Below are 25,821 nucleotides of genomic sequence, written 5' to 3'. Positions count from 1 at the left end.
TGCAACGCATTTTTGTCTTCTCCATTCCGAGCAAACAATTCGAGCGTTTTCCTCCCAGGCATTAATAGCATCCTTGAGAAATATGTTTCAACACGCATTTTCGGTAATACTTTGTGTCTGTGTGTGTGTGTGTGTTGCGACCCAGCTAGCAGTTGTGACCTGCTAGAGGAAGCAGACTGCAGCGAGGGGGAGAGGCGGCACCTACGCCCCCGCGCTCTGCTCTTCCTCCTCCTCCGCCCCTCCGCGCTTCTGGTGGCAGTCGGAGACGCTGGGGACCAACCACGGAGACGTTCTGCGCGGAGCTCTTCGGGGAGCGATACCAGCTGCTGTGTTGGCAGCCTTGGAGTTGCCTCTGGGTCTGCCTTGCCGTCTTGTCTCCTTGAATATAATTGCTTGCTGCTGATTTTTTTTTTTTTTTAATTTTTTTTTTTCTTTGATTCTGTGGAACTCATATCCTACTCAGATTCCTTCTCAATCTTGCAATCTGGGGAGTCGGAGGAAATAGAGAACCGATCAGCTGCCTGTTTCCTCTGTATATTATGAAAGTGTCCCTATGCCATGTGTGATTTTAATCTTTCTTTTTTTTTTTTTTTTTTCATCTGATCAGACAGCACATCAAAGAGTCAGACTGTGCTGGCGAGGTCTGTGCTCTGAGCAGGGAAGGATCCGTTCCTGCAGAGATGCTCCCTGCTCTCAGCTCCACAAAGGTGACAGCAAATCTCTCACTTCCCCCCTCTCTAACCCTGTGCTGTGCCTCCCCCCCACCACACACGCTGTTCAGATTTGCCAGTTTTATATGGCAGAGCATCTGATCCGTGGCAGGAACCCTTAAGCAGCCATGTCTAGGGAGAGTCCTTCAGGAGCGGCAGCACATGCCTGCCTGGGGACCTGCGCACGCTGTGAATAAACCCATTTCTCACCCTGTGGGGGTCACGGGGAACCAAATCACCTCGTGGAAACAACCAGAATTTTCCGCAGTGACTCCTTGCTCTTCTGTGCATAGATGATACGCAGCTCCCCGAGGGCAGGGGTAGAAAAACCACGTGCAGAAGGCTGGGTGGCTGTACTTGGGCGTAAGGGCATGAGTGCTGTGTGTGCACTGGGACGTGCATCACAAACTGGAGCACCGTGTAGGGCCTGCGTCACCAAGAGATCAGCCTAGATGGGCTTCAGGCTTAACATTGCTGGCCAGGACTCTGTAGCTTGCAATTATTGTAGAAAAAGAAGGTCTGACGTAGAGGTTGTCTTCTGAGCGACAGGTCTGCTACCTCCATCCCTGGATCCACCCGCTTTATCTACTCTCTTAACGGTAGAAGTCCTCGCTTTTACCTAACCCGTCTCGGCGCACTGCAACATTTTACATTTTTAAAACCAAAATGTGAAAGTGTGAAAACAGCTGTACAGTTACCAGACCTCCTTCCATCCTCTGTTTGCACAGGGCAGCTGTCTTCAGGAGACTTCTACCTCCCGGCGGCTGGGAGAAGGATCAGACCGGGCACCGGGGCGTCCTCTGGGACGCGAGCGGAAGCAGTACCTGAGTGGGAAAACGTTTGAAATTTAACAATAGAGCGACAGCGCTAAAAAACTACTGTAAAAACACTTCCCTGCCTCTCAGGGGGGAAGTTTGAATGTGTCTCAGCGGCTGCCTCTGGCTTGGTGCCCAGCACTGCGAGCTGGGCTCGTGAAGGGAGACAGTGGAGCGGGTTCGTCCTATTCCTCCTCCCTGACGTGCGATGCCAGGCCATGGAGGGCACGTGGCGAAGGGGGCTCCTCAGCCCTCTCATCCCTCTCCCCGACGCCTGATGAGCCCAGTCTGCGTGGCGTGGCGCTGACCCGCTTGCGCGCTCCCCGTGAGGCGATTTGGGGTCTGTTTGGGGGGCGGCCGCCGCCTCCCCGCGTGGCGACGAGGAGGGAGAGGGATATTTCGCAGCCCTCGCCAGCGCCCGCGGGCGTATGCAAAAAGCAGGGCGCGTGGGAGGGCGGCGAGGCAGCGCCGCGCACACGCATTCTTGTGGTTTCGCCGGGCCCCGTGAGCCCGGGCTTTCTCATGGGAACCGTGGCGTGACGGGGCGTGGAGGGGCGCGGAGCACCCCGAAGGGGCGAGCGGTGGCCAACGGCGGCCGCCATTTCGTGGGGGCGGCGTGGGGGGCTGTGTGAACGGGCGGGGCTGCTCGTGGGGAGCCCTGCGTGGGGCTGTAGGGGCGCACACGCTGCTTCCACACGGCGGGGCGGCCCGCGTGGGGCTGGGGCCGTGCCCCGTGGGGTGTTCCCCCCCCCTCACACCCCCTCAGCGCCCCGCCGCCATCTCAGGCCCCGTGGCGGGGGCGGCCCCGCCGGGCGCTGCGTCACGCGGCGGCCGCGCGTGGGCGGCGGAGCGCGCGCGGGATCTCCCCACGTGACCGCCCTCCCCCTCCCTTCCCCGGCCCAGCCCCTCCCCGGCCCTGCCCCTCCCCTCTCCCCTCTCCCCTCCCCTCCGCTGGGCGAAGCCGGCGGCGGCCGCGCCGCGCCGCGCCCCCCCCCCCCCCCCCCCAGCTCCGCTCCTCTCCCTCCCCGTCCAGCACCGAAGACGGCGCCGGGGCCAGCGCCGAGGGCTTGGGGGCCGCGGGGGCCGTGTCCCGGCTCGCCCACCCGATGGGCGAGGAGGAGCCTGCGCGGGGGGGGGCCCGGCAGCAACTTCGGCGGGGCTGAGGCTGCGGCGCCGGGACGGCGGCGGCGGTGCTGGCGGCGGGCGGCCCCCGGTAGGCGGCGGGGCTGGGGATGGAGGGGCGGGGGGTGGTAAGGGCGATTTGATGGCGATTGGGGTGTTTTGTTGAACTTTGCACGGCTGGGATGTGCTGCCCGCAGCCTGCAGCCAGCCGGGGAATTTCCCGGCTGCTTCGCTGGGGCTGGGCAGGGAAAATGCACGGCAGCGAGAGCCCTGCCCTGCCTGCTCCCTGCCTGCTCCCTGCCTGCTCCCTGCCTGCTCCCTGCCTGCTCCCTGCCTGCTCCTGCAGGGTCGCCCAGCAGCCCGGTGAGCTTCCCCTGCAGCTCCGCCAGAGGAGAAGGCAGGTCAAGAGGGGGAAAAGTGTCCAAAAATGTCTTCTCCGCGGAAATTAGGAGCGGTCTTAGCTGGAGAAACCGCACGGCCCTCCGAGGAGTTGCTGTACTAAATTTGGAAAGCGGAGTTGGGCTTCCAAGAGCGAAATCCCTCGGTGTTGCGCTGGCTTTTAATGCAAACCCCAACACAGCCTGAGCCGTGGACCCGCTACCGCCGCCTCCGTAGTACATCTTAATCCAGTTTTATCTGTCAGGAGGAGATTTGTTGATTAGGAGCCTCGAGGTAAAGACTACTCCTGGGCTATTGCTGCTGCTTCCAGCCCGTGGGCTGCAAAAATTAGCTCCACGCCTTGCCCGGGGCGCTCGGGCTGCGTGTAATTTCCCCAACACCTTCGTCTCCAAATTCAATTTGGTGCTCTGCACAAGGTCTGTTTCTGTAGATTTATGGAGATTTGGTGCCGAGATGGATGGCTCTCCGGGAAAACGCTGATTCTCGCAGCAGTTGTATAAATAAGTTGATTTGTGGCACTGATGGAAGAGAGTCAACACCGCCTGAAATGGGAGGCTGGGGACAGCTTACTGAAATACCACTCATCTGTAAGCTGCTGGTTTTGTTTGTCTTGTCAAAGTTTGCATGGAAGGGGAGGGTTTTTCAAGGAACTTCTTGAGAAGTAATGACAATTTTTAAAATACCGAGTTAAAGGATTACCTTTAAGAGGTTTGCTTCATTTTCCTTCTTGCAGCTCACATCTTTGAGTGCAGTACTTAGCTGTTTTTCTGCAATTAACTATTATTTCCTACAGTTCAGCTGTATTTCTAAAATAAGCATCTCTTCAGCGTTTCCAGTTTCACCCCGAGTTCCCAAGCATGCAGTTGTTTAGGTCTTGGTCACACCAGCAGCTCCTTGAGGTGGCTGCCCAGATCCCAACAGCCAGCGCTGCCAGTTCTGTTGTACAGATCCCAATGTACAAAGCATGATAAGTGCAGCTGTTTTATTTTTCAAGGCTTTTTTCCTTTTCTTTCCTTTTTTTTTTTTTTTCTTCCCCTGGAGAGGCTGTTTGCATGCATCCTGTTGCTACCACATGGATCTTTGTAAAGTTTCCATTGGCCTCCTAATTTTAATTTTTGCTTGTAGAATGGGATCAAAGATTTGATTTTGAACAGGAGTCTGGTCTCTCAGATGCCCCCTGAAGGGAATTTAAGTTCTGCTTGTTACATTTGTACATTTATTTTGAGTTGTTAACTGAAAAAAAAAAAAAGCCTATTGTAAAAATTATTTTTCCCATAGTTCTCCTTCTGATTAGCAGTCTCCCAGTGACCATAAAAATACATTTATTCTTGCATCAGTTTTGTGGTGTGCTTGTTGGTTTTTTGCTTTGTTTTGTTTTTTTTTGTTTCTTTTTATGCTTGTTATTAAAACAATTCCGCTCCAGTGTGTGCAAATCATGCCATAAGTGCTGATTTTTAGGTTACTACTGTGTTGTTGCTTTTTGGGGAGCAACGTGATAGCGGAGCCAGGGGAATGCTAGCAGCCCAGCTCCATGTTTCAGTTCTGTGACTTTCCCAACCAATATAAACTGCACGCTTGAGGTCTCATTGGTTGGCTGGTGTAGCTTAATGCTATAATACGGGAAATTAACCGCTTGTCGTTGTGAAAGCCACGCCGTGTCTGAGAGACCTGGGGACTCTGAAGAGTTTCTTACTTGTGGGCTCTCTCTGGGTAGCATGAGTTTTATGGAAACAGTGTCTTCTGACGTCGAAACTTGTGGAAATGTTTTTTTTTCTGCAGCCATGAGGGGGGTAGGACTGTGCAGTTTGTCTCTTGGGAGCCTTTGGAGCGCAATTGCTGTGTTGCCTGCTGCTGTTTCGTCTCCTAGGGATCAGTGACACACTGGGCTCTTAGCAAATGGAACAGGCAGGTGAATTCAAAGTCATGCTTTCAAACCGTGTGTGTTGGAATCCATCCGAATTTTTGCTTCCTCTGTGGACGTTGACGCTGGAATTAAAATCCGCAGAGGCATTAGATCCTTTATTTTTTTAATATCAAATGGTGAAAGCTAGAAATTTACTGAAGTAACCTTTTACTGAGCTGGCTTCATTAATTCTCCGGGCTTCTGTGAAGCACCTCTTTCTTCTTTGCTCTCCTCTTAGAACCATACCCTGAGTTGGAAGGGACCCAGAAGGATCACCGAGTCCAACTCCTGGCACCACACAGGTCTTGCAGTCCTCCAAATTGCTATGGGGGAAAATGATTTGAGAATTAAGGAGAATCACGGCTGACGAGTTGTTTTTTGTTTTTTGTTTTTTGTTTTTTTTCCTTTTCCTTTAGGCGATCAAACATTCAGTAATTCTTCAGATTGTTTTGTGATCGTTTTGATCTGAAGACATAAAAAAGAGAGTAGTAGAAGCAGTGAGCAATATTGAATGACATTCTCGGGAACAAACATGAAGTGGGAATGCTGAAAACAAGCTGGCTTCGTGTTTGAATCATCTTCTTTGTAGGTGCATCGCAGCTATCTGCTGATTTGTTTTTTCACAAATGTTTCAGCAAAGTCTCTTGTTTGATAATACATTATCAAAAAAGAGAACTATCACCCGTTTTACCATTTCCATATGTGTTTTTGTAACGAGAGAAGAAAATCTCATCCCTGGAGTTGACGGTCTCAAGGAAGGATGAGGGGTGGGGGGCAATGTGTCGGAATGCCAGCATCCTGGTGTTCACCCTCTCTCTGTTTTTACTGTTTGCAGGTTCTGTCATCCGTGATGGCGTCAGCTCTACCCAGAACCCTTGGGGAATTGCAGCTGTATCGAATACTACAAAAAGCAAATCTCTTATTCTACTTTGATGCCTTCATTCAGCAGGGTGGCGATGATGTCCAGCAGCTCTGTGAAGCAGGTGAAGAGGAGTTTTTGGAGATAATGGCTCTCGTAGGCATGGCTAGCAAGCCGCTTCACGTTCGAAGGCTGCAGAAGGCTTTGAGGGACTGGGTCACAAACCCTGGTCTTTTTAACCAGCCTCTCACTTCCTTACCGGTCAGCAGCATTCCAATATATAAACTGCCAGAAGGGTCTCCTGCGTGGCTGGGGATTTCCTGCAGTAGTTACGAGAGGAACAGCAGTACCCGAGAGCCTCACCTGAAGATCCCCAAATGTGCTGCCACAACTTGCGTGCAGAGCGTGGGGGCGAGCAAATCCGATGTGGTGGGGAGCTTATCGCTACAGAGCGGCAGCGAGCCCAGACTCTGGCAAGGACACCACACTACAGAGAGCGAACATAGTCTTTCCCCGGCTGACCTTGGCTCTCCGGCTTCACCAAAGGAAAACAGTGAGACCTTGGATGCCGCTGCTGCTCTCTCAGTTGCTGAATGCGTAGAACGCATGGTTCCCTCCCTGCCCAAAAGTGACTTGAGTGAAGTCAAGGAGTTACTGAAAACAAATAAGAAACTGGCAAAGATGATTGGCCACATCTTTGAGATGAGTGACGAGGACCCTCACAAAGAGGAGGAGATCAGGAAGTACAGTGCAATATATGGCAGATTTGACTCGAAAAGAAAGGATGGCAAGCATCTTACCCTCCACGAGGTAAAGTCCTTTGAGCGACAGAGGGCTCCCTCTCCTGTCCCTATGCCTTTTTTGAGATGCTGCTTAGAGGGTACTCTTCTTGTACAGGCACTTTTCCCTGGGTGACAAGAGCTGCGTGTCTTACAAGAGCTGTAGCCAGCCCTGCCCAGGAGTGGAAATCCTGGGTGAAGTAGAAGCCTCCTTTCCTGGGGGCGCGTGTGTGCGTGTCTGCACTGATGACTTCAGCTTGGCGTCATCACACTGCTCGGTCTTTGTACGGTCCCTCAGACAGGGTCTGAATGCTTTGGCACTGAAATAGCAAACCAGCATAGCACTGAGCATGTTCCTTGGGTTTCCAAGCGTACGGCACCTTTTGAAACCAGTCCTGTTGTTACGTTCCCTTGCGCCTTGGAGGTTGTTCAGAAGTTTAATAGCTAAAATAGGTTGTGTCTGGTAACAGGGTCGCCTGGCTTGGCTACTGCACTGCTGTCCTCCCTGACCTCGAGACCCTTCTCTCCACCTTGGGTGAGGTGGAAAAGGGTCTGCTGATGAGGTCCCTAACCCTGGTGGCGTAGGGTTTTTGTGTGTGAATTGGTGTGCAGCTTCATTATACAACCCGTGGCACTTTTTTTTTTTTTCGGGGGACACAGTGGATTTAGGCCAGCCAAGTGAAGTTCAGGCAGTAAGAGTTGTGAGGAGGAAGGGGAAGGACTGTCACCGGTATTGAAGGGTGACTAATGTGCAGGTTTGCCCTTCAATACCTGCATACCATCTGCTCCTTCCTGTCCTTAAAAGTCTGTGCAGGCCTCCTTTGCTTCTGGCCTGGCTTTCTCGAGGCTCACGCTGCGTGTGTTGTAACGCCATAGGTGTGTCTGTGTTGGGAATCGTTCCCTAGTGCCAAAGTACAGTGCAAGAGAACAAACACGAAGTCAAGGCAGTGCCAAAACACTGTTGATACGAGTGCTGCATCAGCATTTTCACGGTTAACAGTGATTGCAAAATTTCAGTTGGATTCAAAATTTGGCATGTAAAACCGAGCTCCCAAAAGGGAAGGCAGTGTTTATGTTACAGGAGTGCCAAAAAAGCTGTACTGGCTTTAGCCTTTTTTCACTTCAAAAAGAAGTTTTTTAGGTGTGTTAACGGTAGTGTAAAACTAAGTTCTCTTCATGCTTCTGAGTAGAAGGGTAGGAGGAAACAATGTGTTTTTTTATGTTTTTGCTTCTGTATTTACACTCACAAGGCAACTGCGTGTCACCAGTAGGGACTTCACAAGGACTTGAACAAGCTGGGGAGACACTTCCAAGGGAAGTTGTCGGCGGTGAGCTCGGTTTGTCACACACTTTTAGTCGTGCAGCTTTCATTTGCGTGCTTTGTGGCTCTGCGCGGCGACGTGCATAGCCGATGAATCCACCCAGTGTGCGGGAACAAACGTAGCCTTTCTCCCCTGCCCGTGCAGCAGTGAGCCTCTCCTGCACGAGGACGTGTGGCTGCCGAGGTGGAGGCAGGGTTTGAAAGGCTCGATTGTGTGGGTGCCCTGCCTACGGTGCCGCAGCCGGGGCGGGAGAGAGGGATTCTCCTCAGGTGGGCATGGCGGCAGGCGAGGCCTACAGCGCGGTGTGTGTGGCCCTGTGCTGTTTCCATCTCCCTTGGGGATGGTGGCTGCAGAAATACCCTGCAGCCTGGGCAGGCGGTTTGCTGGCGTGCAGCAGCACAAGATGAGCCGGGCCCTGGGGTGGCTCTGTGAAGCTGGAGGGGTGAGCACAGTGAGGCTTGGGGGAGCAAAATGCTGGGAGGAAGGAGGACAGCTCTGCTCTGTGACTCTGCTGTGGTGCTGCTCTGCAGATCGTTACTACATCACTGTAAAATTGTGTTTAAAAATGGAATGAGAGCATGGTTTGGCTTTGGGAAATATTTCTATCGCTATTATGACTAAGGGCACAGGATCAAAGGAGTATGCGGTTGACTTATGCCTCACTTACGCATGTGGGGCCTCGCTGAACTTGATGGGAACTGCACACATGCAAACAAGAGGAATTTGCTCACAATTGGTTTGCTGTTGGCTTAAAGAGGCTGGATTTCACAAAGTTTTGTCTTGAACGGTTTTCTCTCCATTTCCACTTTAAAGCAGAAAATACAGAAATACTACACGATCACCGAGACTTCTTTTTTTTTTGTTTAAAATTTGGTTAACTAGAGTTTATCTTTTGTGAAATCAGTTTCGATGGATTTTTGTTTTCAATGGCTTAAACAATTTGCTGCTCAGAAGGAAGGACCTTGAAGGACCAGGGAGGTAAGTTTCTGCTCATCCAGATACTGCTTCTGCACATGTTAATACGTTCAATACGTTCCAAGGCTGTCGCTCTGCCTCATGGTTCAAGGTCTCTCTGCAGCTGGGAGTGAGCAGCTGAATAAACTTCTCTGTGGATTTAAAAAACACAAGTAGTAGATGGCTTCTTAAGGTAAAGATCAGGGCAGCTCTGACTCCTCAGGCAGGGTGGAGTTGTGTGCAAACTTGCCTCAAACTTCATGCAAAATCAGTGGTGAATTATTGAGAATATTCTCTGTTAAGTGTGAACACTGTAGTGTCTCAAAGGGCTTGAGCAGCCATTACAGGCCAGTGAGAACTGGAGGTACTGAGCTGTTCTGAAAGTGCGTGCTATTGGTAGTAGTATCTGTGTGAGGCACTTACCCAGACTAAATCTGATTTAAAAAAATATATATATTTGAAACAAGGAGGTTCCAAAACTAATAAATGTGCAGTCCTTAATCCATCCCATTGTCTCGGTATTACACATTTTGAATCAGGGAGAGCAATTCATGTTTAAAGTCGGACTGGAGGAGGGATGAGCATGAGACGTGCCCTTGAACTCAGTGACTCTTGCGTGTTTGAGTCAGATTTGTAATTTGCGTATTAATATTTCGGTGCTGGTCTAGGTACCTATAAAACTGAAAAAATCCTGTTTAATAGTTTGAGAAACAGGAGTCAGAAATTCAAATGATAAATTTTGTCTAACTTGTTGTCTTCCCTTTTCCCTTGTTGACTCACCAAAACAGCAGGACTTGATATTTAATTATGTGTTTCTAGTTAGGGGGGGGAAATTATGAACCCCGTCAGACGAGAATATACCCATCCCTCTCTGTAGAGCCTGTACGGTTACGTACTGCTCTGCCATCAAGGCTTCTAGCATACAGAATCATTATTTTTAGGCATACAGCACTTTCTCACTGCAGCATTTTGCCTCCTGAAAAGGCAGGAAGCCATGATGCACTTCAGTTCAGTAAGTCTGGATGTGACCTGAAAGAAGAAAGCAGGAAAAACAAACAAACATTTGGCTTTTCTCCCGTGTTTAGGATAAACAGCATTTGTCTACGAGTACCCAGAGCATTTCAGCCCCTTCAGCTCTTTGCAACCCTTTAATGCTTTACTGAGGGATTAAAAAATACTTTGAATTATTTTGTAAACATTAGCAATGTTATTCATCCTGGGCAAAGTAATACCTATCACTGACCGAAATTATTGCCGGCTTTGATTGATAATCCTTTCCATAGGTGTTGTATTCATCTTTTATTTCTGTATTTTTTTCTCCATCTTTCTGAAAAGACAGCCATTATAGAACAACTGTTCCTCTCAAATGGGCAGTAGTTTATTTTAGCATTTTGTATGGTAGGAACGTAGCGACCTAGAGATGTTTGACAAGTTAAACCTTAACTTCCCACCCCGTACATCTGATTTCTGTGAGATTTTTTTTGTCTGTCCAGAGACTAAAGGATCAGGCAGCATACCTAGCTTGCCTGTTAAGGACACGTATGCAGCCTGCTTAGCGTTCAGGTATTGCAGGAAATGTCCTAATCAGATCAGATGCTTTTCCGCTAAAGGTGGTGAAAAAAAATGCTTACGAAATATTAAGAACAGCAGTTTCTCGTGAGGTGCTACTGGGCGCAGGCTGCTGAGGGAACCGCAGCTCTCCTGAAACATATTCTTGCTTTTCAGCCTCCCCGGAGAACAAGTGTTGTGTTACCCAAAATTTCTCAGTTGGGTGATGTCGAGAGCTCTGCCCAAGGGCAGTTTGAGGGCTGTCCACCTCATGGGACAGCTTCGGCCTTTAGGGGATGGAGCGAGCAGTAGCTCAGGTGAGCTGTAGGCCTCAGATCTGCTTCACGAGCAATGCCCCGCCGCGTGTTAGCAGGAGGGAGCTCCCCAGCCTCCTTGCCAGGAGGCAGTGTTATCTGCAGCCCTGCTGTCCTGTCCTCAGCTTCAGCTCCTCCTGCCCGTGTGAGGAGGCGGTCAGGAGGGTGCTCTTGGTGGTCGTGGCGTTGGGGGCTGCCCGTCTTCAGCCACGGGCGGCCGCGTGCTGACCTGCCGCTGCTTCGTGCTGCCGGCTCTGCCACATCGAGGGCTGGCGGTGGCACGGCTCAGTCGGCATGAATATGCTGACTGTGCTGGGGAAAACCTCGCTGCTTTTTAATATTCGCTAGCCTGAGACCGATACAGAGCGTTTTGTTGTAGCAGCAAAGCTCAGGCTGAGCTCGCTTGTGAGAAGCCAAGGCCGCGCGAAGCAGCCCCGTTCCCAAAAAGAAGGAAGGTTCGAGCGCGCTTTGGAGCAAGTACCTGCAGCCTGACGCTGACCTCTTGCTGCTCTTCAGCCGAGGAAGGAGTGAAAATGTCTCTTCAGCTCCTGTTTACTGTGGGAGGAGGAGGGAATCTCTTCTCCAGCATCTCGGTTTTGCTTTCTCTCGTTACATTCATTCTGTTGTTTGTCCTTAGCATTGATCATTTGCTGTTCAGACAGCAGTATTATAAAGCTGGTATAATTCAGGATGATATCACCACTTCCTATAGGCTTCTGAAGAGCATTGTGAAACCATTTTGAGCCTTAACTTCAGGCTTTTTTTTTTTTTTTCCCTCTTTTTGAAACTATTGCCAGCAGCAGAGACACTAGAAATGTGTCCCAGCAGGCTCGGGAAAACATCCTTGAAACAAGTTACATTTGATTCATGTCTGAAGATAGTCTTCACAAACATGAGGGTGAGAAACACAGCTAAAAAAAGTTTAATCGTTTCTTAAACCATCACCTTCTACAGAATTTATGCTGTATTCACCAGGGAAAGCCATCTGTACCCACACTGTCAGATTTTTTTTTTTTTCAAGTCCTGGGCATATTGCAGTTATAAAAATAGTATTCCCTGTAAACCAGGCTTTGGGAGCCAAACACTGTGAACGCTCAGAGCTACTGTTTTATACCGAGATTTAATTAATGCTGGGTTGAGGCGCAAGCAGGGCACGTTGAGAGTGTCTTACAATGATGTTTGACTTGAAAGGACTTTAAATGCACCAGCTACATTTATGTCTTTTCTCAGGGGCTTACCTGTGTCATTAAGGATGTAAAAAAAAAGTCAAAGAAACCCGTCAGGGTGTATTATACAGTGACAAGTAATTTTACTTGGCATTGAAATCTTTGATTATTTCAGAAGAAGGGTACTTCTCCAAATGTAACGGGTGAAAGTATTCAAACTCATGCATCTCTGTGTTTAATTTCCAGCTGACAGTTAATGAAGCAGCCGCTCAGCTGTGTGTGAAAGATAATGCCTTGTTGACCAGGAGAGATGAACTCTTCGCACTAGCTCGGCAAATCTCTCGAGAAGTTACATACAAGTACACTTACAGGACCACCAAGTAAGGTTTTAATTAACTCGAAGGACCTTTACTTAATCAATTTCACAGCATTTCTTTTGAAGCACAAGAGACGCTTTCTTCTTGCTCTCTAGCTAGCAAAGTGCTCTTCTGAGGAGGTTAGGAAAATGCTATTTAAGTCATGAAGCTTTCAAACTGCTAAGATTTAGCTGTCTTGAATTACCTTTTTAGTTGTTCTCCAGTTTTCCAGGCTTTTGCAACGATAGTACAGGTGGAGAGGCATCTGAGAGGCTAGTATTTCGAGTATTTGAGGCAATTGCAGGCTTAATGTAAATTGGCAGAATAGTCAAAGCTTCTAATGCATCGTTTTTTAAATATATTTTTTTTAATATATATTGATGGGGTTTGCTAGTTTCCAGAGAATGGATAAGGTCATGCATGGGGGGCAGCTTACAAACCTGCTTCAAAGAACCGGAGCTGAGTCTTAATTTCAGTTGTTACTGTTCTGTTAAATGAACTGCTGTTATGAAAGAGTAACAACGGCTTCATAGCATTTAAGTACAATTAAAACTGAACTTTTTGTCATATTTATTATTTTTAGATACTTCCTGTATATTGCTTTCAAATTTTGACTGATGTTTCTTGCAGTGGCCTTTCAAAATGCGTGTTCATAACACTTCTGGGGGCTTTTTGTGGTTTTCTTTTGCTCTCAGTTCTTCCATACTGATTCTATGTAAATACACATCCATTCTGGGTAGTCAAAGGCGCTTCTATATTTCTGTGTGCTCCAGCAGATTTCCTTTCTGTTCGGAAGAAGAGTGCCTGAGTCTTTTGACACTTCTGAAAACAACACAAGGCACTTGTATTCTTCTCCTATATACTTGAGTGACTTTTACTGCCAAGTCCAAGTGAATTGGAGGCTTTTTCTGAGCATCTCGTTTGTTCTTGCTCTTTTTTTTTTTTTTTCTTGACCATTTCTCATGAGTATTTCTGGTGACCAGGGTTAATTTGCTGTTTACTGATAGCGTGTGCGTCTTGTCTTCTAGATCTAAATGCGGAGAACGGGACGAACTGTCACCAAAGAGAATCAAGATAGAGGTACAGTATTGAGACTCCTTTATTTTAACCTATCTGTGCTAAAACTGACTTGTGTTTTGAAGGGATCTGTCAAAGGAAGTTTGTCAGAAAAACATTTGACAGACAGTTGATGGGTGTGAGAGAGAGGGCGAGATCCATCGCCGGAGTCTCTGAAAATGTAAATGCTCGTTGGAGGAACCTGTAGGAGCAGGGGTAAAGAGTAGGATCTGCTGTATGGTGAAGTTGCTCTCAGTGTTGTGCGCTGTGCGTGTAGGAGGGGAAGGAATGGGACCGAGTGATTTCCTGTGGTGGAATAAACGAATAAACACGAGCGCTATAGGAAATGTCTTCCCATAAGGCCTCGGTGTGAGGTGGGGTGTTGGGTTTTTTTTTTTTTTTTTTGGTTGTTTTTAAAGTTTCTTGGGTCAGCTTTTTATCTTGTTTAGAATCCAAAGCTCTGGTTAAGGATTGTTGGGGAATATTAGCTAGCTCTGACTATGCTATGAGTTCTAGAACTGACAATATTAAAGAGTCAAAAGCTAACAAAAAGCTGTATACATCAACACACATGGTTATGCCAGGAGTTATTAATTTACTGTTTTTTGTAATTACTTTTGTGCCAAAAGCACAACAAGCTTGTATATGTGGCTAATATATACACCTGCACAAGATTTTGCTTATGGAAATGGGTGTTCTGCTGGGAGCTTTGTGTTGAGAGTGCAGGGTCAGCATATATGCAGTCTACCTTTTGGTTGAGTTGCTGCTTCTGAAAAGTAAATAGGAGGGCTTTTTAAAAAGTCACTTATTTAAACAAACAAAATGTTATAAATATGCATACCTATGTAACTCATGAAAGTAGCAGACCCTTTTATTTATTTTTTTAAACAAATTACTGTTTCGCTTTTAATTACTGTTTCACTTTCAGGTGGATGTCTAATTCATTTATAGCCTTGTGGGGATTTTACTGTGCTGCCTGCTCCAAAAGGTGCAGATTAAATGTACGTTAGGATGTGAGATGGGCCTGAGCTGGAATTGGTGTCACACAACTACGTGATATTCTTTAGCTGTAGAGGGGAGCTTGATCATATTCTGCAGTGTGGATGTGTTTCTCATACGGAACTTGATCTCTGGTAAATGATGCACCAAATGCAAGCCTTTCATTTTTTCAGCAGTGCAGTGCTTTGTTACCTGTACAGGGGCTTTTCCTGTGTGGCAAACCCCAGTGAGAGCAGTTGGTTTTGAAAAGGCAGTTATGAATAGCTGTATAGGCATGTTCATATTTTCTTTGTGTTTGTTTTTTGTTTTTTTTTTTTTTAAGTTCCACCAGTCTGCGTACAGTTGTAGTTTGAGTTTATACAATACTAAATATGTGTGTGCGTTGAGGGTTTACTCATAGCTTTGAAAATAATTCTGTAAGGCCATTTTTAGCCGTGTTGGGTTGTGCTTTGACCTATGCTCGTTCTTCAGTCCGTAGGAAAGACCAGGTAAAAGCTTTGTTCAATGATTTTTTCCGCCTTCACACCATTATCAGCCTTGCCCAATACATGACAAGTTGGTTCCTTGATTCTCCCTTCTTTTGTCCAGTCTAGTCTTAATTGGGAAGAGCTGGTGGGGAGCTGCTTCACACAGTGCTTCACAGACAATTAGCTTTCAGCAGCAGAAAGCCTGTCTTCATTCACTGGTAATTGATGATGAGCAAGTATCTAAAATGACACACTGTAAGGGAGGGGCTTTTATCCACGGGATCTTCATTGAAAGAAGGAATTGAAAGCATTGAAAATATGGTCTGTAACTTATTTTTTTGGGGGAAGGAGAGGGGGCAGGCAGAAAGATTAGGACAACCTTAGGGGATATGCGTTCTCTTATTTTCTGAATGGTGAAATCTTAGCAGTCTGAAAGGCCTGCTTTCTCTAGACGCTGTTTTAGTTGAGTAATTTTGAGAATGGATGTTTAATTCTATCTAAAATTGCCAGTCATATTTTAAAAAGCATATGAAAATTTAATTGTACGAATGACTATTTCAGGAATAAGACTGTCTCCAAAATAAGGAATTGTAAATGAAATTATCTCTCATATGATAGCATAGTATTATTAACTATGAAATGACTGCTCTCATCAACATAAATGCCTCTTTCCTCTTTCTTCTGAACTCCCAAAAGTAAATTGTTACTTTGCTGCATAACAATTCTGAGGTACACTGCAAATCAGTTTTCTTCAAAGAGAGAAAAGTGAGGCAGTATTACTCAGTAGATGACTCTTATATCTGATGGTTTCTGTTTTTAAGGGTTGCATTCTGGAAAAAAAAAAAGTATTTTTTTTTTGGTAGTAGCATGCCTGGGGATTTTTTAATTTTTTTTAGGAAGGTGGAGGTAAAATGAAAATAGTAAGTGCTGCAGATTTTTCCTGTTCTGTCTAAGTACTCCTTATCCTGTTTTTAAAGTTGTAATGCTTCTCTGTGGCTGGATTAGCTTGCTGGCATGCTGATACCTTTATGCAGATCAGAACGCAGGTGACTTCTAACTAGCTCTGGCTTTTTGTTTTTCTTTTTCCTTTACTTTTCCTTTTTTTTTTTTTTTTTGTGAAGGTTGTTTTGCATTTCTGTTCTAAGGCCAAACTCGGTATTTTGATGTGCCATTTCTTTGCCCATTAGTCATTAATGTCTCTGTGGTCTAAAATACTAGCTTGGATTTGGAAAGATTTCATACACTGCTTGAACACTGTAAAAAGTTGTGCAGAAAAGATTAGTTAATTTCCTAAAATGTAATAACACTTCACAAACACACACAAAAAAATCTCTGGAGAGACTCTGAAGGTCATATACTCGGGCAGAGCTGGCAGGGCTGTGTGTGCAAGCTTAAACATTGCTGGGTTACAGCCACCACTGTAAATTTATCCTCTTCACGAATATGAAACTCACACAAGCATTACAAAGAAACAATATGCCGTGAATTACATCAAATTACCTGTAAAAGCCTTTCTCTTCCCCTGTGTGCTCTCTCCCCCTCTTATTCGTAGAGTGGGTGGGCAAGCTGTGGGAGTGAAGTGTACAGAGGAGAGGGGGGGAAAAAAAATCCAGGCAAATGAGAGACTAAAGGTGCTGAGGGAGTGAAACAAGGACTGGAATGAATTGGGATTTGGAACTGGATTGTTTAAAATACCGAAAAAAAAAAAAAAAAAGAAAAAAAAAAAAAGGTTGGGAGGGGTGCACTTCCTAAGTGTGTCCTGGACAAAGAGCAGAATAGATGAATAGGGAAATAGGGATGGAAACAGCGTTTCCCCTTCCGAAGCAAGGATCTCTCTCTCTACATGGGTGTTGTGGGGCAGGGACACCCCTTGTTTGGTCACCTTGCGTGGCTCAGCAGCAGCAGCGCTCGGAGCAGTGAGGTGATTGGAAATACAATATAGATATACAGTACAATGCTCGGCGGGGGCTGGGGGCACGGGCTGGAAGCCAGGAGCGGAGGCTGTGAGGAAACATCTTCCCTTGGTGGCAGGCACGGGTGGCGGGGGAGAGAGGAGAGGCCCACCCCCGCCGCTGCTGAGGCAGCGGAGAAGAAAATCAGCACGAGTGTGGGATTTCTGTGTCTTTTTCACCAAAACAGCAAAAGCAGTCGAGTCTACTGTTTGCATAGGAAAAATGTCATTAGAGGGAGCAAAAAAGCACATGTGGGACTGAGAACATCTGCTGTACGAAGCGGCTTGAAAAACAACTGAGCAGCAGCCGCCGAGGAAAGCAGCAAGCGCCACGTGCCAGACGGAGAGGGACGAGGAGCGGCGAGGCCGGGTCAGTGCAGAGCAGGTCATCGCCTGGCACGACCTGCTCCTCGTCATCGAGGCGCTGGGAACGAGATCAGCCAGCGATAGGGAGGGAAGGTGGCCAAGGTGGGGAGCCAGAGCTGCGTCCTCATCAAAGGAGGAGGCGGAGGAGTGACGGGGGACAGCCGTGGCAGCAGGCTCCGCGGCCTCCTTTTAGGAAGCAGCCTTTTGGTTTTGGACTGGCGTGTGATCACAGATGCCTTCTAAAAGAGCCGTGTTCCGATCTCCTGCAAAAATAGGATCCTGAGCGATAACGTTTTTGTGTGTTCGCTTTTTCATCTGCCTACACGCAGTCATTTTTCCTCTCCCCAACAATTCCAGGCCGAACTATGAAAATGGTCAGCGCTCATGGAAATGCGCTGCCAAGTCTTTGTTTGTAGAGGATGAGGTTTTGTGGCAATTTACCTGGTTATGAAATTTTACATACTTATCATGTTTGTTTTTCCCCGGGGAATACATTGGGTGGATAAAAGCCATACGCAGTGATTCAGACAGATTTATTTTTTTTTTTCTTTCCTGAAGCAGGAAGAAATAACTTTATAGGCATGCTGAGGGTCTCACCACCACTGTGCAGCCTGCCAGCTGCACAGACCTTGCAGTCTTTCCCCTGTGATTTTTTCTGAAAGATCAGATTTCTTGTTCTTGGATGGTAACCTATTTGGTAGGCTGTTGTCAAAGGTGCTTTCGCTTGCATGCATGTGCCTCCAGAATCCAAAAGGAAAATCGACATCATTTGGCATGCTTTTGATACTCGGGTCTACAGATCTTCAGTTACAAATGCCACGTCTTTCAGGTTTGGGTCTATTTTAAGATCTCTAGCATCCTCTCCCGTTTTAACACAGTCACCTATATTCTGCTTCTGTAAATGTTTATGGATGTTCCTCTGTTTTACATGAGCTTTCCTTATAATGCCAAGCAAGATAAATTTCTCATCCTGAACCATCTCTCCGATGATTAATTTATTGTAATGGAGTCTGGCAGGCTTTCACAAGAACTTTATTTGCTTTATTTGTACATATGCAAGCTGCAGAAGGGATTTGCATGTTATAACTGTTTGAAAGAACTCTTGAATCGTTATTTCCCATAGTATATGAGATCTTTGCTACTCTGCTTCTAAAACAGTATTTCGTTTTGTAAGACGAGGATGGTTTTTGTGTGAAGTATGTTGAATTTGGGGAGGCTTCGCTCATTTTTTTGAGGTTAGTATATGCAGCTGGTATGCCTTAGTCTTGACTACATATAAATTTGATTTCTTAATCTTGAAAGCAGCTATATGTAAAAATGAAACGGACAGTACAAATATGTAAACTCCAGTCCAGAATTCTCACAGATGTTCAGGAATGTTGCTTGTTTTTTGTTTTGTTTTCTTCTTGGGTATAGAGAGAGACAGGGTGCAGAAAAAAAAAAACACAATAATATATTATTCTTCTTGGTGTTTGGTTTCTTATGCTCAATAGGATGGTTATCCTGACTTCCAGGACTCAGTCCAAACACTCTATCAGCCAGACAAAATGCCACTTGCTTTGGCTAAAGGAAAGAGTGAAGACTCAGCAGCTCTTAACTCCCAGGTAAACCAACTACACAACACCGTGAATAATACGGGCCATGTCTTTGTACATTGATTTTGATGCATTGCTTTGATGACTAAAGCAATTACCTTCAATTTTCAAAGGCTACCTAGCTTAGCTGTGATTGCATCACTTTTAATTTGGGTTTACCTTCTGAAACTGTTCTGACACGGTGCTGCAGCTTTAACCTTGTTCGCTCCAAGGAGGTGAGATCTAGCACAGAAGGCTTGAAAATACACGATTCCTGTTGGAGCAAGTGGAGTACTATTGGTACAGCTTGTGCTGTTTTACTTGGGTTATTAGCTATAAATGGAAAGTTCGAGTTGTTGAGCCTAGAGGAATAAATAGAGTAGGGGAACTCGGAGTCCTCAGTTCTGCCATTTCTTTTTAAGAGGCAACGGCACTATATTTAGGAAATAGTGAACCCCTGGATCAGAGAGGATAAATTGCCTTTGTAAAATAACATTCAGCCTGATAGAAGTACAATGTTTTTGAGTATCTGGAAGGCATTCAATAAACAGAGGCAGGTTTCCGATTCTTTCTTTGTCTTTTCTGTAGCATATCCTGGCCTTGAGGTATAATACACATCTCCTACTGCTTATTGTTTCTAAGGAGGCATTTCATGTTAAATTGCAACAAATTTATTTGGTATAACTGATCTGGGCAAATGTAATCACCAAACTTTCACATAAGGTTACATTTGGGAGCTAGGCTCCTGTTTTCTGAGACCAAGTACGTTGCCCTGGGTTCCACGTTCTTCTGTTGCAACGCAGCGTAGGGCATGCAAATTCTGTTCCTTGTGCTGCATCAAAAATCAGCTATGCTACGTGTTCTGATGTCACGTTATTGGTAAACAAACTTGGTTTTTAAAAGTCTATTTTCATCTTTTATATGCTTTCGTGTTTTCATTGGTTGGCGCTGCATAACTACTGCAGGTGCATTTGAGTTTAAAACAAACCTCTTTTCCACTGCTAAGTGGAATTTGTTTTAAGCTCAAATGTATCTGCAGCTCTCTGGGTTTTCCCCAGCATTGCAATTTAAAATACTTCCTGTTCTTTTTATTCGAATTAAGCAACGAAGATTACAAGAGCGAGAACTTAACTGTTTCATTCCTTTAAAAATGGCTTAACCTTCAAAAGTAGCAACAGCACTGACAGAATAGCAAAACTATAGCACAATTGAGTGGAAACTATTTGAAAATAGTTTTTTTTATCCTACCTCCCAAGACCAAGCTTGAGCTCTCAGTGTTCTTCTGCAGAACCTGACGACCTCTAAGTCAGAGTAAGTAAATATTGGTCGTGTCGTTACCCTGCTGTCGGGGTCACCGCCGTGCTGCAGGCACCCGGCTTCTGCTCTGTTACACTGTCACTGTATTTAAGCGTTGAACTCTGCAGAGGAAGCAGACTTTCATGGGAAGTCAGGCTTTCGTCATCGACCAGGAAAAGTTAAGTGCTCTTCAAAATGCCCGTACTTCTTTTTAATAGGCATCTGTACTTGTTGAAACAATTACGGAATTACCTAGAAGAGAAATGAAATCCCTCCTATTGATCCTAGGTGTTAATTTTGTACTCTTTCTGTTCTTACGTTCATTGGGGCTCTTCTAAATCAACTTTTTTTTGGCTTGTAATTTTCTTTTTATTTATTTTTTTTTGCAAGATGCTTATTTACATTCTCAAGCACAAGATTATATTGAAAGTTAGAATTCTCCTGGCATTAAATTCAATGACAAACATTCAGACGCCATTTCCTCCCACGTTGCACTGCATTGTTTAATTTCACTCTCGAGAGGTGTATAGGTCTTGTTCTTCTTCTAGACAGACATTTCACACCTTTATCCCCCACAAACATACTGTCATCCTACACTTTCAGAATGGCAGATTTTTAAGCTTGTGTAGTGCTGTTTCTTAAAATAAAGATTCCAAGATGTCTAGTGAAATCTTGGCATAAGTTTTTAGCAGATGTTGCCATCACTCTTGGAATACTTTGTGAAGACGTGCATTTGAGCAGAGCGAAGCTGGATAATTAAGACATTATTTTTTGCTTTTCTTGAGATTCTCTTCACGTAACCCGCAGTCCTAAAGTGCAGAAAGTGTTTTTTTGATGTGTTTTCTAAGAACAGAATTTAGCATTACGGTTTTTTGTGTGTGCATGAACTACAGCAACTTGCATTTCAAGTATTCTTGAGTGACTCAGATGAACAGTATGAAAATCTTTATGGGTGCAGAAATATTTTGTTTGCTTGATAGTTTTTGAAGAAACTGTAAAGCACACATCTGTACATATGAGTCAACAAAAAATCTATATCTAGGCTGTTAGTCTTATCATCTGATACTGCTTTTTTCCCTGTGTTTTGACTCACTATATATATGTATTTAAAGAGGTGTTTTTGTGTGTGTTTTTTATTTTATTTTATTGTTGTGCTTTATTTGCAGTCTGAAAAGGTAATGGCAAAACAGATGGAGCTTCTTTGCAGCCAGGCTGGATTAGAGAGACGTCTTTCCGCAGGATGTTACAGACAAAACTCAGAAGAGCACAGCCCCAATGGCATGTCATTAGATAACCTTGATGGACAAGGTATAGTAGCTTCCAGGCATGGTCTTGCTGCCAGCAGATGCATTTGATATTACGCAACCTTTGTCAGCGGTGCTCTTTATCTAGTAGAGTATAGCAAAAACAGAACACCGAGCACTGAATGGACAAGACAAGATCTCTGCCCTCAAGTGCTTACAGTCTGAATAACGCAATCAGATGTGCAGTCATATTCTGCTGTGTTCCTGGGCAGACTGCTTTCCCTACAGATAACACAGGGAGGGAAGAAAGCGCAGGGTGCACTGCTGTTAGTGAGGGCAGAACTTGGCTCTAGGTCTCTCCTAAGTTTTGGAAACAGAGCAGAACGTTGCATGTCACTTGTGTTCTGGCTTTGTGGAGATCGAAGGTAAGGCTGATAATGTAGCTGGTGCTGCTTTTTATTTACCTGTGCGTGCAGTCTAGGAACAACGCTTGAGGAGTTGGCTATGTAAATTACTCAGAAGCAAGCAGATTCTAATAATGTTCTTAGGAGCTTGCTGTTCTTCAGAAAGCTCGGTTTTGTGGTTATCTATTTGATTTACCAACTGCCTGTTCCCTAGCTTGCATTAATTTTAGGAATGTTCAGTTTGATTGCTTTCTGTTTGGATGTTGTGAAATGAGAGAAAATGTTAAACGTGGACAAGAAATATTGCAGAAGACTTTTTTTTTTTTTTTTAAGAGCTTGTTTTTTTTAAGGATGGAAAAGAAGCAGTACAAGGAAAAACTAAGGGAGCCAATACAAATAAGCATTAGAACATAGGTTTCCATCTGTGTGTATCGGTCAAGCAAAACAGCACTGAAATACCCAGAAAGAAATGGGTGTGTGGATCCAGCTCCTCAGATGGTGCAAATTTCTTTGTGTTACACAGTGGGAGAGGGATTTTTGGGCATCTCAATGGGCTTTTGGGGCAGAATAAGAGAGTTTTGTATGGATTGGTGCCCCTTTCTAGCAATGCCTGCGGAATAGTCTGTACAGCACCATGTTTATACAGCCATTGTTTTGCTAGAAATGTTCCTAGGCAGCTGATATTTAAGATGAACTTTTGGTGATAGAATTGGTATTCACTTAAGTCTATAATTGATTTTTAATATCACTTTTTTTTTATTCCATCCATGTTTCACTGTGAACCACTTACAGGTGAAAGACCGCTGAATCTCCGAATGTCAAATCTTCCCAGTAGACAGTTGCAGCACATTTCACTTGATGGAGAGCAGCATGTTGGAAAACCTCTGTGCAGCGAATTGATCCGGCTCTACCCCGGTGGTGAGGCAAAGTCCCAGTCCTCGGGTTAGTGCCGTCCCCTGTAAATGAATCAGCTTTTTAGAAAAGCTTTGAAGTACTTAATACAGGCTGTCTCTGAGTGAGGAAGGTAGCTCAGTCTGACATGTGTTGTGTGTAACGTTTTAACTAAGGCTTTGGACAAAAAAAACCTCAAGAGTGGTGTTACTTGTTAATCTAAAAACAGATTGAATATTATTTGGGATAAACTCGGAGGATACAGTTAACTAGATTAAGATAAGCAAGTTCTGGCACGTGTCTGTCCTCAGAGAGGTATTGACCCAAACTCCAGCTGTTATTACATTGCTGCTATTGCTTCAGCCTGTATAAAGGAATCACATTATAAGCATGCTTTTATAAAAAAGCATATATATTTCCCTCTCACAACTGTGGGAAAAATAACAAAATTCCGTCTGAGTTTGGAAGGTGCAATAGGAAAGGGGTTATTGAAAGATGAGAAGAGTCTCGCATCTTCCATTCTGGAGTATTGAAATCTGAGCTCAGCTTTTGTGCAGTTCGGCAGTCCCAGAAATCATTCACCAGGCAGAATTTCCCTTTCAAACTCTTCAGTGAAGAGTGCATCTGCACTAAGCCCTGCTCCTGGGGAGAATTTAAGTAAATCTGTGGTGATTACTCTGTCATCACTGTAATGTAACCAAGGTTATAGCCCAACTGGGTTAAAGCCCACAAGGAGGAGGCAGGATTTATTTATTGCTTCGACTTTCAGTATCTGTAAAATTCATGGACTTTTTTTTTTTTTTTTTTTTTGAAGTAAGAATATGATATATGTGTTTTCAAGCAGTACTTTTAACTCTCTCTTTCTCTTACTCTCGCAGAAGGCCTTGGTATTCTAAAGGATTTTCCTCACTCGGCTTTTAACAACATAGAAAGGAAGGTCATAAAAACAGAACCTGAAGACACAAGATAGTCATCCTGCTCTGGAAAACAGAGTCATAATAAGGAATGAAACTTCAGAAGAGAAAAAAACAAAAAAAAAAAAAACAAACAAAAAACAGCCTTAATAACCAGTGTTGCCTCATTCAAATAAGAGATTTCAATAGCCAAAGCCTAAGAACTGGTACAGTAATCTGTGGAAACAGAAAAGCAAGAGACACTGCAAACTAAAACAGTAATACAGGTGGATAAACATTCCTGTTAAAATGGTTTTATAACGTGGAAAGATTCACAAATTAATATTGTGGGTCTACATTATTTAAGAATGTATTATGTATTTGTATAACTTATCAAAGTAAATCTAGATGTCGGGACGTGTATAGAGTCCAGTAGATGTGGCTACAGTTCATTTTACTTGAAATTTCAATGTCTACTTTAAGTGTACCTAGCGTAGATATGGTTGTTAAACATTTGAATTAAAAATCCTTGGAGAAGTAGGAATGCGAACCTCGTGACGCAATTAACAGCAAGTTTGCAACAATATTTGTAGAAAAAAAAAAAAAGGAAAATGCATAAAATATTTCATGGTTTAAAATGTTATGTGGATATAGCATTTAATAGACCTAGACCCGGATTCTGTATTATAGCGGACTTACTTGACACTTAACTATCGTTACATCACTTTTAATGGTTTCTGCAGCCTTCGTGTAACACACTTATAGTACAATACCTATCTACAGTTCAGGAATGTAGAAAATGCCAATTAGAGTATGGAAGGGTCCGTATGATTGGCTCCCAGTTGGTTGTGAACAACTGCGGTTTGCTGTACTGTACAATTACTGAAGTCTCGGCTGGTAGGAAACCCAAGAGACAACGTAGCATGGACAGGGTTGCAAAAATTGTGATTCAGACCATTGTAACTTTTTGGACTTCTCTGTGGATCTTAAAAAATAATAATAATAATACTAAAATGCATCCTAGGTGTGGCAAAACTGAAATATGATGCAGGATTTATGCATCAGTGTAAAAGGTTGCACCTGATATCCAGAAACCATAAGATCTTTTGGAGGAGAGAGACAAGGGGTTACGTCTTTACATGTGACTCCTTATTAAGTGCTGTCCAGCCCACATGATTCTATGAATATACCGTATACTGCATACAGTATGCCAATACGTTTCTTTATATATGTGTTTAATTAACATCTGTATTCTTTATTTATTTGACAGTTTTTATTTTTTGTACATTTTCACTTTTTCAGATGTCATTTTATCTACAGAAAAACAGTTGGCTTGTAACTTTGGGATTTACCATGCTGTGTTCGTGTGCATCCATTTTTCCTCCGTGCACCTCCCACAACAAGGGTTGCTTTCCTGCAGTCGAGTAGTTATATGCCTTAGTTTCTGAATACAGTTTTTGCCTACAGTGCTTTCTGGAGGGGCAAGGGAGGGCTGAAGAAAGTAAGTTACCATGCAGTGGGTAAAATTCCATGTTCAGGTGTGCACTTCATGTCTGCAGTTCGCTCTGTGTCATAGGTATGTGTTAATAATTCAGTCACGGTCTATGTTGTACTGAAGTGATCAGCAAAATGTGAGCTGAAATGTCTTCACTGCAGTCTCTTATCACTGTAAACATATCTAATTATGTTATCACTTCTGATTTGTGGAACAAAGCTTTATAGTAGAAACACCAGTAAACAACTTTTTATACTATTAAAATGTTTGTTTTTTTAAAAAAAATGTTTCTTGAACTGTATGGTACTGTTTCACTCACCGAAGTATCTTACTTCAAGTGATGGAGTTTGCAGCTTTGCTGTTAGAAATAAGAGATTGAATGTGTAGTTATATTTCCTCTTTCCTGTTGTGTGAGCTAGTTAATATGGATAAGATATTTCTTCAGTTTGTAATGTTAGCTGGTGCACTGGTTAGTATCTGAGTAGTTTTCATGAGATGTGTCTGGAATTGCTAAAGGACAGCTGAAGGTTGGAACTGTACAGCTTGAGTAATAGAACGGATCGAGCAACGAGACTAGAGAGATGCAGGAAACGTGCTCCTTTTTCAACATCTCAGCAGTTGTGCATGGATCACAGAAGAAGCTCTTAAGCTTGCTGGTCTTTTCAGTTGAAGTGAGAGGAAGGAAAAACCTTGCTAAGCAGCACGCTGTTTCAGTCGAGTCCAGAATTTATTTTGTAAACACTAATGTATTAAATTTGCTATAAATTAAAGTATATAACGGTTATACTTCCGAGTTGTAAATACAGTACTTTGTGTCACAACCAGCTGGTTATCTCCAGAATGATATTTCAGTTTATAGTCCAACAGACCATTTCAGTCTCAGTTAGCTGGAAGCAATTTTTTTTTTTTTACTGGTTTGCAGCTCAATGATTTTTTTT

General features: G+C 44.5%; 1 protein-coding gene across 2 annotated transcripts; it reads left to right on the top strand.

Moving 5' to 3' along the window:
• The first annotated feature begins 2,638 nt into the window (after nucleotides 1–2,638).
• On the top strand, nucleotides 2,639–25,821 carry NAB1 (NGFI-A binding protein 1). 2 transcript variants are annotated; one of them, XM_084288837.1, is made up of 8 exons: nucleotides 2,639–2,738; nucleotides 5,785–6,618; nucleotides 12,138–12,271; nucleotides 13,276–13,327; nucleotides 18,580–18,690; nucleotides 21,123–21,264; nucleotides 22,397–22,522; nucleotides 23,374–25,821. In XM_084288837.1, exons 2-8 carry the CDS (start codon nucleotides 5,800–5,802, stop codon nucleotides 23,463–23,465), a joined length of 1,476 nt encoding a protein of 491 aa, XP_084144963.1. In that variant the 5' UTR covers nucleotides 2,639–2,738; nucleotides 5,785–5,799; the 3' UTR covers nucleotides 23,466–25,821. The 2 variants fall into 2 exon arrangements, with proteins under 2 accessions (XP_084144963.1, XP_084144962.1); XM_084288836.1 differs by having other exon boundaries at nucleotides 22,397–22,546.

This window comes from Netta rufina, assembly GCF_964035555.1.
Source record: "Netta rufina genome assembly, chromosome: 6".
NCBI classification, from domain to species: Eukaryota; Metazoa; Chordata; class Aves; order Anseriformes; family Anatidae; genus Netta; species Netta rufina.
This window is presented reverse-complemented; position numbering and strand designations above follow the sequence as displayed.